This window comes from Lolium rigidum, chromosome 5, assembly GCF_022539505.1.
Source record: "Lolium rigidum isolate FL_2022 chromosome 5, APGP_CSIRO_Lrig_0.1, whole genome shotgun sequence".
NCBI lineage: Eukaryota > Viridiplantae > Streptophyta > Magnoliopsida > Poales > Poaceae > Lolium > Lolium rigidum.
The window spans coordinates 71,017,157-71,031,323 of record NC_061512.1 but is presented as its reverse complement, the minus strand read 5'-3'; the positions used below and the strand labels follow the sequence as shown (position 1 = coordinate 71,031,323).

Here is a 14,167-nt window from a genome sequence, read left to right as displayed (position 1 = left end):
AAGTTGCAAGCCTCATGCATAGTGTACCAATAGTGCCCGCACCTTGTCCTAATTAGCTTGGACTACCCGGATTATCACCGCAATACATATGCTTTAACCAAGTTTCACAAAGGGGTACCTCTATGCCGCATGTACAAAGGTCTAAGGAGAAAGCTCGCATTTGGATTTCTCGCTTTTGATTATTCTCAACTTAGACATCCATACCGGGACAACATAGACAACGAGATAATGGACTCCTCTTTGAATGCTTTAAGCATTTGACAACAATTAATTCTTTTCTCATTAGAGATTTGAGGATATTTGTCCAAAACTCGAAACTTCCACCATGAATCATGGCTTTAGTTAGCGGCCCAATGTTCTTCTCTCACAATATGCATGCTCAAACCATTCAACTCGAGTGTAGATCGCCCTTACTTCGTACAAGATGAACATGCATAGAAACTCACATGAAATTCAACAATGAGTTGATGGCGTTCCCCAAAAACATGGTTATCGCACAACAAGCAACTTAATAAGAGATAAAGTGCATAATTACATATTCAATACCACAATAGTTTTTAAGCTATTTGTCCCATGAGCTATATATTGCAAAGGTGAATGATGGAATTTTAAAGGTAGCACTCAAGCAATTTACTTTGGAATGGCGGGAAAATACCATGTAGTATAGGTAGGTATGGTGGACACAAATGGCATAGTGGTTGGCTCAAGTATTTTGGATGCATGAGAAGTATTCCCTCTCGATACAAGGTTTAGGCTAGCAAAGCTTATTTGAAACAAACACAAGGATGAACCGGTGCAGCAAAACTCACATAAAAGACATATTGAAAACATTATAAGACTCTACACCGTCTTCCTTGTTGTTCAAACTCAATACTAGAAATTATCTAGACCTTAGAGAAACCAAATATGCAAACCAAATTTTAGCTTGCTCTATGTATTTCTTCATTAATGGGTGCAAAGTATATGATGCAAGAGCTTAAACATGAGCACAACAATTGCCAAGTATCACATTACCCAAGACATTTATAGCTATTACTACATGTATCATTTTCCAATTCCAACCATATAACAATTTAACGAAGGAGAAACTTCGCCATGAATACTATGAGTAGAACCTAAGGACATACTTGTCCATATGCTACAGCAGAGCGTGTATCTCTCCCATAAAGTGAATGCTAGGATCCATTTTATTCAAACAAAACAAAAACAAAAACAAACCGACGCTCCAAGAAAAAGCACATAAGATGTGATGGAATAAAAATATAGTTTCAGGGGAGGAACCCGATAATGTTGTCGATGAAGAAGGGGATGCCTTGGGCATCCCCAAGCTTAGACGCTTGAGTCTTCTTGATATATGCAGGGGTGAACCACCGGGTGCATCCCCAAGCTTAGAGCTTTCACTCTCCTTGATCATGTTGCATCATACTCCTCTCTTGATCCTTGAAAACTTCCCCCACACCAAACTCGAAACAACTCATTAGAGGGTTAGTGCACAATATAAATTGACATATTCAGAGGTGACACAATCATTTTTAACACTTCTGGACATTGCATAATGCTACTGGACATTAGTGGATCAAAGAAATTCATCCAACATAGCGAAAGAGGCAATGCGAAATAAAAGGCAGAATCTGTCAAAACAGAACAGTTCGTATTGACGAATTTTAAAATGGAACCAGACTTGCTCAAACGAAAATGCTCAAATTGAATGAAAGTTGCGTACATATCTGAGGATCATGCTCGTAAATTGGCTTAATTTTCTGAGCTACCTACAGGGAGGTGGACCCAGATTCGTGACAGCAAAGAAATCTGGAACTGCGCAGTAATCCAAATCTAGTACTTACTTTTCTATCAACGGCTTAACTTGGCACAACAAAACTCAAAACTAAGATAAGAAGAGGTTGCTACAGTAGTAAACAACTTCCAAGACACAAAATGAAAACAAAGTACTGTAGGTAAAAACATGGGTTGTCTCCCATAAGCGCTTTTCTTAACGCCTTTCAGCTAGGCGCGTAAAGTGTGTATCAAGTAACATCGAGAGATGAAGCATCAACATCATAATTTGTTCTAATAATAGAATCATAATGTAACTTCATTCTCTTTCTAGGGAAGTGTTCCATACCTTTCTTGAGAGGAAATTGATATTTAATATTACCTTCCTTCATATCAATAATAGCACCAACAGTTCAAGAAAAGGTCTTCCCAATATAATGGGACAAGATGCATTGCATTCAATATCCAAGAAAACAAAATCAACGGGAACAAGATTATTGTTAACGGTAATGCGAACATTATCAACTTTACCCAAAGGTTTCTTTGTAGAATGATCAGCAAGATTAACATCCAAATAACAATTTTTCAACGGTGGCAAGTCAAGCATATTATAAATTTTCTTAGGCATAACGTAAATACTTGCACCAAGATCACATAAAGCATTACAATCAAAATCTTTAACCTTCATCTTAATGATGGGCTCCCAACCATCCTCTAGCTTTTTAGGAATAGAGGCTTCACGCTCTAGTTTCTCTTCTCTAGCTTTTATGAGAGCATTTGTAATATGATGCGTGAAAGCCAAATTTATAGCACTAGCATTAGGACTTTTAGCAAGTTTTTGCAAGAACTTTATAACTTCAGAGATGTGGCAATCATCAAAATTCAAACCATTATAATCTAAAGCAATGGGATCATCATCCCAATGTTGGAAAAATTTCAGCAGCCTTTATCACAAAGTGCTTCAGCAGCTTTAGCAGCTTCAGTGCTTTTCGCGCTTTGCATTAGAAGTGGAAACATTGCTAACACCAATTCTTTTATTAGTATGAGTAGGAGGTGCAGCAACATGTGTAGCATTAGCATTACTAGTGGTGGTAATAGTCCAAACTTTAGCTATATTCTTCTCTTTAGCTAGTTTTTCATTTTCTTCTCTATCCCACCTAGCACGCAGTTCAGCCATTAATCTTATATTCTCATTAATTCTAACTTGAATGGCATTTGCTGTAGTAGTAATTTTATTTTCAATATCCCTATTAGGCATAACTTTCGATTTCAAAAGATCAACATCAGAGGCAAGACTATCAACTCTAGAAACAAGAATATCAATTTTACCAAGCTTTTCTTCAACAGATTTGTTAAAAGCAGTCTGTATACTAATAAATTCTTTAAGCATGGCTTCAAGTTCAGGGGGTGAATTCCTATTATTGTTGTAAGAATTTCCATAAGAATTACCATAGCCGTTGCCATTATTATAAAGATATGGCCTATAGTTGTTACTAGAATTGTTCCGGTAAGCATTGTTGTTGAAATTATTATTTTTAATGAAGTTTACATCAACATGTTCTTCTTGTGCAACCAATGAAGCTAACGGAACATTATTAGGATTAATATTAGTCCTATCATTCACAAGCATAGACATAATAGCATCAACCTTATCATTCAAGGAAGAGGATTCTTCAACAGAATTTACCTTCTTACCTTGTGGAGCTCTTTCCGTGTGCCATTCAGAGTAATTGATCATCATATTATCAAGAAGCCTTGTTGCTTCACCAAGAGTGATGGACATAAAGGTACCTCCAGCAGCTGAATCCAATAAATTCCGTGAAGAAAAATTTAGTCCCGCATAGAAGGTTTGGATGATCATCCAAGTAGGCAATCCATGGGTTGGGCAATTTTTAACCGGAGATTTCATTCTTTCCCAAGCTTGAGCAACATGTTCAGTATCTAATTGTTTGAAATTCATTATGCTACTCCTCAAAGATATAATTTTAGCAGGGGGATAATATCTACCAATAAAAGCATCCTTGCATTTAGTCCATGAATCAATACTATTCTTAGGCAGAGATAGCAACTAATCTTTAGCTCTTCCTCTTAATGAGAAAGGGAACAATTTTAGTTTAATAATATCACCATCTATATCTTTATATTTTTGCATTTCACATAGTTCAACAAAATTATTAAGATGGGCAGCAACATCATCGGAACTAATTCCGTAAAATTGATCTTTCATAACAAGATTCAAGAAAGCGTGTTTAATTTCAAAGAATTCTGCCGTAGTAGCAGGTGGAGCAATAGGTGTGCATAAGAAATCATTATTATTTGTGGTTGTGAAGTCACACAACTTAGTATTTTCAGCGTTGGCCATTTTAGCAATAGTAAATAAAGCAAACTAGATAAAGTAAATGCAAGTAAACTAATTTTTTTTTTGTTTTCGATATAGCAAACAAGATAGCAAATAAAGTAAAACTAGCAACTAATTTTTTTGTATTTTGATTTAGTGCAGCAAACAAAGTAGTAAATAAAACTAAGCAAGACAAAAACAAAGTAAAGAGATTGAGAAGTGGAGACTCCCTTGCGACGTGTCTTGATCTCCCCGGCAACGGCGCCGTAAAAAGAGCTTGATGGCATGTATTTCACACGTTCGTTGGGCAACCCAAGAGGAAGGTATGATGCGCACAAGCAACAACTTTTCCCTCGTAAAGAAACCAAGGTTTATCGAACCAGGAGGAGCCAAGAAGCACGTTGAAGGTTGATGGCGGCGGGATGTAGTGCGGCGCAACACCGTAGATTCCGCGCCAACGTGGAACCCGCACAACACAACCAAAGTACTTTGCCCCAACGAAACAAGTGAGGTTGTCAATCTCACCGGCTTGCCGTAACAAAGGATTAACCGTATTGTGTGGAAGATGATTGTTTGCAGAGAAAACAAGAAAACAAGTATTGCGAAGAGATTGTATTTCAAGAAAGAGAATTGGACCGGGGTCCACAGTTCACTAGAGGTGTCTCTCCCATAAGACGAACAGCATGTTGGGTGAACAAATTACAGTTGGGCAATTGACAAATAGAGAGGGCATAACAATGCACATACATGTCTTGATAAATATAGTGAGATTTAATTGGTTATTACGACAAAGTACATAGACCGCCATCCAACTGCATCTATGCCTAAAAAGTCCACCTTCAGGTTATCATCCGAACCCCCTCCAGTATTAAGTTGCAAAGCAACAGACAATTGCATTAAGTATGGTGCGTAATGTAACTAGTGACTACATCCTTGAACATAGCACTAATGTTTTATCCCTAGTGGCAACAAGCACAACACAACCTTAGAACTTTCCGTCACCGTCCTGTGTGTCAATGCAGGCATGAACCCACTATCGAGCATAAGTACTCCCTCTTGGAGTTACAAGCATCTACTTGGCCGGAGCATCTACTAGTAATGGAGAGCATGCAAGATCATAAACAACACATAAGCATAACTTTGATAATCAACATAACAAGTATTCTCTATTCATCGGATCCCAACAAACGCAACATATAGAATTACATATAGATGATCTTGATCATGATAGGTAGCTCACAAGATCCGACAATGATAGCACAATGGGGAGAAGACAACCATCTAGCTACCGCTATGGACCCATAGTCCAGTGGGTAGACTACTCACACATCACTCCGGAGGCGACCATGGCGGTGTAGAGTCCTCCGGGGATGATTCCCCTCTCCGGCAGGGTGCCGGAGGCGATCTCCTGGATCCCCCGAGATGGGATCGGCGGCGGCGGCGTCTCGCAAGGTTTTCCGTATCGTGGCTCTCGCATCGGGGGTTTCGTCACGGAGGCTTTAAGTAGGCGGAAGGGCAAGTCAAGAGGCGGCACGGGGGCCCACACCATAGGCCGGCGCGGCCGGGGCGGGGCCGCGCCGCCCTAGGGGTTGGCCACCCCGTGGCCCCTCTTCGTCTCGTCTTCGGACTTCGGAAGCTTCGTGGAAAAATAGGCCCCCGGGCTTTGATTTCGTCCAATTCCGAGAATATTTCCTTACTAGGATTTCTGAAACCAAAAACAGCAGAAAACAAAGAATCGGCACTTCGGCATCTTGTTAATAGGTTAGTTCCAGAAAATGCACGAATATGACATAAAGTGTGCATAAAACATGTAGATAACATCAATAATGTGGCATGGAACATAAGAAATTATCGATACGTCGGAGACGTATCAGACACCCGGCCCGCAACTAACTTATCCCCCTCCCAATTCAGAGGTCAAGACCTCTGTATTGCTCAGTATTGACGAAGCGTCACGCGGAGCGCTCGTCTCGTCTCCGCCCGCGACGCCCGCCTTGCTCGACGACGCGGAGCCGACGCCGCCCCGCCGCGCAGGTAATGCTCCGTCGCCGTCTCTCTGTCCCGTACCCTCCCTCTCTCCGGCCAGCATCCGCCGCCCCTGGGCCCCTATCTTCCCCGCCCCACTTCCCCCTGGCTGCCCCTCCCCGCAGCGGAAACCTAACCCTAGCGGTCGGAGATGGCTGCGCGGCGGCAGGTGGCTCCACGGCGGCCGGAGATGGTTGCGCGGCCGCTGGTAGTGCAGCCTGGGCATCTCCTCTCCTCTCTCTGTAGCGGCGGCCAGAGGTGGTCGACGGGTGTGTGTGACGGCTAGTACTGATTTTTTGCACTTTGATTTTGCAGATAATTTTGCAGATTTGGTGGGTAATGAGCTGTTGGTAGCTTATGGGAAGGTCACCGCCAACGAGCGCACCTTCGAATCACTCATGGCACTACCCATGGAACTGAGGAAGGCATGGCTCATGACCTTGCCTTGATGATTGCTACCATATTATTTACTTTCATGTTTTTTATGAATTGTTTGACACATAATGTATCCACTTTGTGCTATTTGTGAGATGTAATGTATCCACTTTGTGCTATTTGTGAGACGTAATGTATCCACTTTCTACTATTTGTAAGCATAATTGTCCACTTTGCGCTATTTGTGCTATTTTCATTCATATTACAGAGGTTATATTGTTCAAAGTCAAAAATACTCTCATTTCCACACATGTGACATCCAAACAGGATTTGGTATTCCATTGAAACCTGAATTCTGTAACTGAATACCACGCGCATCCAAACACTCTTTGTGGTATTCCATTGAATTGGTTGATTTGGTTTTCCATTGCCAATTCAATTCAAAGGCCAATTCATTGCAACCAAACACAGCATAAGGGAATATTTTGGGCAATTTTTTCCTAGGCAGTTATGTACTCTCCTATTTTTAGATGGAGTTAGTATATAATATCATTCCTTAAAATGTTCTTAAATTCCCAACAAAATGAAGAAAGTTTATTCCTTCTTTGGAAAAAATAACTTAAATACAAGATTCCAACGATTTCATTCACATGTTGATACATTCCAACTTTTGACAACTTTGGTGCTCTCCTTGCTAGAAACAAAAGGAATCCACGAGCTGCTTGGCCCATTTCCAAAACAACCAACCCCCACCTACTACTCTGACCTGCGGGCCCCACTGCGCTCTGGCCTACCTGTCATCCTCATGGCCCTCCTCCTATTAATGCCAGCGTCAGCGGCGCGGTGGCCGCCACGTCACCATTTGATCCCTTCCGTCGAGATCCGTTAAGAGGCGCCCTCCTCCTACTCCGGCGACAGAGAGGGAGGCCACCGACGGCGACCGGAGATGTTCCTTGTGGACTGGTTTTACGGGGTTCTGGCGTCGCTGGGGCTATGGCAGAAGGAGGCCAAGATCCTCTTCCTCGGCCTCGACAACGCCGGCAAGACCACGCTCCTCCACATGCTCAAGGACGAGGTCGGGAATTTTTCTCTTCCTTTCTGATTACTTCTGTTGTTCGGGATTGATTAGTTTCTTTTTTTCTGTGGAAAAAAGTCTGGCAATTTGATGAGATCGTGATGCCTCTTGGATTGCGATGGGTTAGGGCGGGAGTAATTGTGTGGTTCCTTCCCTTCCCTTTCTGTTGGTAGATTTTGATGTGCGGTATCATCTGTAAGTTATAGATCGAAGGGTGTGTTTCTAGTTGAATTTTAGAGTTGGAGATATTTGTGCTAGTAGATGTTCATCTCAAGGGTTGAGTGATCTTTCGAGCCTTCTGTCTAAAAAAGGGTTGACTGATCTTGGGGATTTTTGTTTCTGTCATAGACCATTTTCATACGGTTCGTGGATTTTTCACGTTGTGTTGCAATAACTCTCATTTTCCTTACGCTCGGGTGGCTTCAATTGCATGTGGAAAAAATGATTCCCCATTTAGGAAGAGTTAGTGGAGTATTGCCATAATTCTTTGTTTCCTGTTGAGGATAGTTTGGACGGATTTGGTTGCTGAGCTGCGTCCTTTCTGTGAGCACTGGATTGCTTGCCAGATCTGGGTTATTCCCATAATGCGCAGTATAAATTTTGCTTCTTTTAGTCATCTGTATGTTGATTTTTTTGAAAGCCAACATCCTAATTCTAAAACAGAAAAGGATAGCTACCATGCTAATTCAGATCTGGTGCAAATGCTTCTTCAGAGAATTTAGATTTTATTTTAAATTCAGTCAGTTGACACACTTCTCAATATAATGATCATTTTTACTGTTAATCAGTACCAGGTGATTGATATAATTGAGTTCAAGCAAATGCAAAATCTCATGTTTTGCTCCTGTTGGCTGAATAAATTTGTTCTTTGTTTTGTGTTCCTTCTGGCAGAGGTTGGTTCAGCACCAGCCTACGCAGTATCCAACTTCTGAGGAGCTGAGCATCGGGAAGATCAAGTTCAAGGCCTTTGATTTGGGAGGCCATCAGATTGCTCGCCGTGTTTGGAAGGATTACTATGCTAAGGTATCATGTTCCTCTCTTTTTTTTATGTAGATGAGTTATTTGGTGTACTGTTATATCTGTTTGTGTTTTTTCTCCTGTGGTGTAGTTTCTAGAAGTGCTGTGCTGTTGTTTGATACGATTTAATCTCCTTATAAGACATACTATGACAGTACCATGCTTCTGCAACCTCTGAAAGTTTTAGCAAATGTCGTTATCAGTGGAGAATAGTTGGCACTGATGCACACCAGAATACCTTTTCTTCCCACATGTAACACCACCTGCGTATTGTGAAATATTTCAAGTTGACTGGTGGGGTTAGTGCATTGAACATCAAGTAGCCTACTCCTATATGCTATTCCACAATTGACTGGTGGGGTTAGTGCATTGAACATCAAGTAGCCTACTCCTATATGCTATTCCACAATTGTGTACCTGTCACGATCCATGATATAACACTAGTGATATATGTGGAATGTGGCAATCTAGCTTCTTATATAAAGGGGGGAATTTGCTTTCATATCAGTCTGTGTTATCTTTTGAAATATTAGTGTCGTCTTATTTTTACATTTTTAAAATGTATATTAGCAGAAATATTCTTGTGACTTTTGTTCTTATCTGTTTTATATGTTTTCTTTTGCCCAAAATTGCTTCGTGCTTTCTTACGAGGTAATTGTTTTGGCTTGTTGGATAAAGGTGTTTATATTAGTATATATGATGTGTGATAATACAAAGAAACTTTCACCTTCACTTCGAGTGTTGCAGCAGGATCAGTTTGGTGACACAAATGGATGCATAGATATCAGATCTACTCAACAATTTAACCTCATTGGACAAGGCATTATAAAGAATATCATACAATTAGGAATGCTCTCAAAAATATTTATTCATAGTTTCATACCATAACACCAGTCTCGAATTCCACCTTGCAGCCAAGAAGACTTGACTGCTTAGGCGTCAATTTTAGTACATTATGCATATGCTCCTGTTTCCTTCGTGAATGGTCATCTCTGTTCTTCCTGATGATCTTGTTCTGATTTAGAAATGTACTTCTGTGATTTTGTGTAGTAGTGTGGCAACAAGTATTTATTTCGCCTGTATGATGCTCTCTCTTGCCAGGTTGATGCTGTGGTGTACCTCGTTGACGCGTATGACAAAGAGAGGTTTGCCGAATCCAAGAAGGAGCTTGATGCCCTCCTCTCAGATGATTCACTGGCAACCGTTCCCTTCCTGATCCTGGGGAACAAAATCGACATCCCCTACGCCGCCTCGGAGGAAGAACTCCGCTACCACATGGGGCTAAGCAACTTCACAACCGGAAAGGGCAAGGTGAGCCTGAGCGAGTCGAACGTCCGCCCCCTTGAGGTCTTCATGTGCAGCATCGTCCGCAAGATGGGCTATGGCGACGGGTTCAAGTGGATGTCACAGTATATCAAGTAGAGCGGCAGGCAGGGGTGCGTGTTGAAAAGAAAGTGTTTAAAGTAGTCATGATGGTACTCCTGTTCTACCTTGCCTTGGCACAAGAGAGTTAGGGAGCTAGCTGGTCATGGATGTTCATGGTGCTAGTACATATATGTGGTGTAATGGATTCAGCGCAAAGTTCATGGTCCTAGATTTTTTTTTTTGTTCAGTTACAGTGTGATGTTAAAAAGGTGATATGCTTTAAACTCCATTGCTAATGACACTCTGAATGATGATCATAGCTGTTACCTGTTATAGTGTTTCTTACTCTCTTATTTCTGAAGTTGTTGGTGAGCTGGTGCTGACGTGCTGCTACATGTCAGCCAAATTCTTCATCGGCCTTCCCACTGAATTTGACATAGTTTTGTCATTTCAATATATCGATCCAGAAAATTTATATTTGCGGTTTAGTGTCTAATCTGCAGCTAATTCTTGTATTTAACTCTTGCCAGACATGTGCGTCTTCCAAAATTAAGGCTGAATTCACACTCGATACGTACTAGTATCTTTGAAATTTAACTACACACAATTTATTTTTAAACAAGAGGCAACAGGTGCCAAGCAATTAACCATCTTGGTAGTTGGGGTAACACATCTCCTGCCAGCTTGCCAGATGATATATTTTCGCTTGTTTCCCACACCCTCAAAGAACCACAAACGGTGTTTGTAGAGTTTTATATGTTGTTGCCTCTAGTTCGTACTAGTACATTGGTTTCCCTAAAATTAGTAGACTGAATGTTATGTTCAATAATAAAGACTGAAATATTTACGAGTGTTTGTATCACAGATGTTTCGTGGTACGAATCTATTTTTGAATCTGAAACAGTAGAAGAGGCTCCTACTATCGGTTTGAATTTATAACCAATTGCATCGACGAGATCCAACGAATCCAATGGACAGGGCTTTCGGTCACCAATTGGTGGAGCATGATGACGGATGGCTCAATTCCAAACCGCAAGACATCTGGAAAATTTGTAATGAGAGGAACGCCCATGTCATTGTCTTACGCAACAAGCATGCGCCCCCCTCCATCATCTTGGATGTTATTAAGTGTTATAAATGCGACGAGCAAATAACGAATAATGAAAAAGGAAATTACAACGGAGACACAAGATTTTAACGTGAAAACCCCCTCCAACACAGAGGGGAAAAAACCACGGACCTCAGCCAGCAAAACTTCACTGTATCGGGAGGTGTTTACAAACATCGTGGATTATCTTATAATCTGATCAACCCTATTTGGTAGCTTACAAGAGGTATATATAGACGGTAGCATTGATCCGTATGACGGGCCAACCCTTCCTGGCGACGGGCCTCATTCAGCTCGTTAGAAGTTAGCCTTTCCTTTAATATGGATCACAATATAACATTAAGAAGGAAGCCCGCTTGTGGATTATCGCGGGTGCAAAATGCTTGGGTTAAAAATGCCGGGAGAGTAATCCCCATCATCTTGGATTTTATTAGAAAGGAATGCCGCTTGTGAGTTATCGGGATGCTAAGTGCTTGGATGAAATAATGTTGTGAGAGTAATCCCTTGTACTTTACTTGCTTGTTCAGCTTTTGCCCCCGTTTCAAAATAGAAATTATAACAAATAGCTCATCAATTTAATAAAATCAATAAGTTCATAATGAATCAAGGTATATAACAGAAATGCTTTGAATCCAAGCGTACATGTGATCACCTACACGGCTACACGGTGAGAAAAGCATAGAAATATCACTTTCTAGTAGAAAACCATGAGACTGGCCGTGAAGACAGCTCCCAAATATAGCCCCACTGATCCAGTCCCAACTGACACCGCTGAGCTCGACGGAGGCATTGCCTGGCCGCTAGTCGAGGGCGTGATCTCTACGCTCGGCATGGGCGCCAAGGCCGGTGCAGCCGAACCTGCGCGAGGGCTCATAGGTGGCAGGGCACCACCGGGTGTTGCTTCCTCAACATCGATACGGACCTTCATGCCAGCGTCGCAGTGCCCTGGAACGCCGCAGATGAAGTACCTGCTGCCGGCGGTGGTGAGCGGGACGATGTCGTTGCCGGTCTGGAAGGAGGCGATGGGGCTGGAAGCGGAGCACGCGTCGTAGTCCGCCTTGCTCACCTCCACCACGTTGTGCGCCGCTCTGGAGTACCTGAACAGCATCTGGTCGCCGGCGCGGAACTTCAGGTTGGAAGTCCACTGGACATAGTTCGTCTGGGTATTCCACGACCCTCTTGGCGCTCCAACGGTGTAGCTAGTACTGAGCGCTGTTCCGAGCACTGCTAAGATCAGGGCCGTGACGAGGAGAGCTCTGGCTGCCATCTAAAGAGATTGTGGTTTCTGGCTTGTGAGTTTGTTTCAAAGGGTCGGCGACTGAGGTTTTCTGGCTTGTGAATTTGTTTCAAAGGGTCGGAGACAAGGAGATGATGATCGTGTTGTGTGGTGTGTTGTTGTGTGGGATGTATATATATATGTGTGTGTGTTGGATTGTTAGGTGTAAGCGTGTATGCGATCAGCGTGAGAGTTGGTCGTACAATATGGTCAAACTTGAGTTTTGACTCGTTAGCTCACGCATGTACACTAAACGTAATTGTAATCCTGTTTGGACGCGGTAGTCAGTTAAGCTGACTGTGTCGGCTGGAAATTAGTTTAATCATATACCCACGATGCCATGAGGTGATCAAGAGGGATGGGAATAGGCTGCTCCTCGATCGATCAGGACGCCGGCACACTTACCAAGTCCGCGGCAACCGCAAATATGTTTGGAGATGAATCTTCCTGCTATAACCATCTTCGGCCGTGTCCCCTAAACGATCGAAAAATTGTCAGATCGATCATTTGGGAACGTCATCGTGTGATGTTGTTTCTTGAGCGTGCCTCTATGCAACCACGTCCTTCAAATACCGGCTTCCATTTTTTGTGTGTTTAGGGTATTTGAAAACACAACTAATTTAAATATAGCACACAAATATTTACAAAACAAAGTATAGCACACAAATAAATATGTTTGACAATATTATTTTTAGACTGATCGAAATTTAACAAGCAACTAACCTAACAAATAGAAGTTGGGCTAGATCAAGGGTCGGCACAATTGATGCCTCTCCTTTAAGCCTCCATAGATGCTCTACGAAATCACGTGTCGCGGATTTTTGCATACATACCAAGGAAATCAGCAAAGTCTGTAGGCACCTGATGATCAACCTCTACAAAAGGATCCTGGCATTCGTAGGGACTGATACGTCTCCAACGTATCTATAATTTCTGATGTTCCATGCTTGTTTTATGACAATACCTACATGTTTTGTTCACACTTTATATCGTTTTTATGCGTTTTCTGGAACTAACCTATTGACGAGATGCCGAAAGGCCGCTTGTTGTTTTCTGCTGTTTTTGGTTTCAAAAATCCTAGTAAGGAAATATTTTCGGAATCGGACGAAATCAACACCGAAGATCTTATAATTCCCGGAAGCTTCCAGAGCACCGGAGAAAGGCCAGAGGGGAGCCAGGGGGGGCCCACCCCACAGGGCGGCGCGGCCCAAGGGGGGGCGCGCCCCCTACTGTGTGGGCACCCCGTGGCCCCTTCGACTCCGCCTCTTCGCCTATTTAGTCGCCCCTGACCTAAAACCTCGCCCACGTTCGACGAAACCAGAGAAAACCCTCCAGAGCCGCCGCCATCGCGAAGCCAAGATCTGGGGGACAGGAGTCTCTGTTCCGGCAAGCCGCCGGGACGGGGAAGTGCCCCCGGAAGGCTCTTCCATCGACACCACCGCCATCTTCATCAACGCTGCTGTCTCCCATGAGGAGGGAGTAGTTCTCCATCGAGGCTCGGGGCTGTACCGGTAGCTATGTGGTTAATCTCTCTCCTATGTACTTCAATACAATAATCTCATGAGCTGCCCTACATGATTGAGATTCATATGATGATGCTTGTAATCTAGATGTCATTATGCTAGTCAAATGGGTTTTACTTATGTGATCTCCGGAGACTCCTTGTCCCACGTGTGTAAAGGTGACAGAGGTGTGCACCGTGTGGGTCTCTTAGGCTATATTTCACAGAATACTTATTCACCGTTATGAATGGCATAGTGAAGTGCTTATTTATATCTCTTTATGATTGCAATGTGTTTTGTATCACAATTTATC

General features: G+C 42.5%; 2 protein-coding genes across 2 annotated transcripts; one reads left to right on the top strand and one right to left on the bottom strand.

The window, feature by feature from the left end:
- Positions 1-7,373: 7,373 nt before the first annotated feature.
- On the top strand, positions 7,374-10,308 carry LOC124653776 (GTP-binding protein SAR1A-like). Its single transcript, XM_047192841.1, has 3 exons — positions 7,374-7,586; positions 8,478-8,609; positions 9,705-10,308. The coding sequence occupies exons 1-3, from the start codon at positions 7,458-7,460 to the stop codon at positions 10,023-10,025; spliced, it is 582 nt and encodes a 193-aa protein (XP_047048797.1). The 5' UTR covers positions 7,374-7,457; the 3' UTR covers positions 10,026-10,308.
- A 1,462-nt stretch (positions 10,309-11,770) lies between these two features.
- On the bottom strand, positions 11,771-13,797 carry LOC124656095 (mavicyanin-like). Its single transcript, XM_047194900.1, has 2 exons — positions 13,789-13,797; positions 11,771-12,343 (listed from the first exon to the last, which is right to left on the bottom strand). The coding sequence occupies exons 1-2, from the start codon at positions 13,795-13,797 to the stop codon at positions 11,771-11,773; spliced, it is 582 nt and encodes a 193-aa protein (XP_047050856.1).
- Positions 13,798-14,167: the final 370 nt, after the last annotated feature.

Coding starts and splice junctions, on each gene's coding strand:
- LOC124653776 (XM_047192841.1), top strand. CDS start 7,458: ATGTTCCTTGTGGACTGGTTTTACGGGGTTCTGGCGTCGCTGGGGCTA. Junction 7,587..8,477: donor TCCACATGCTCAAGGACGAG/GTCGGGAATTTT, acceptor TCCTTCTGGCAG/AGGTTGGTTCAGCACCAGCC. Junction 8,610..9,704: donor GGAAGGATTACTATGCTAAG/GTATCATGTTCC, acceptor CTCTCTTGCCAG/GTTGATGCTGTGGTGTACCT.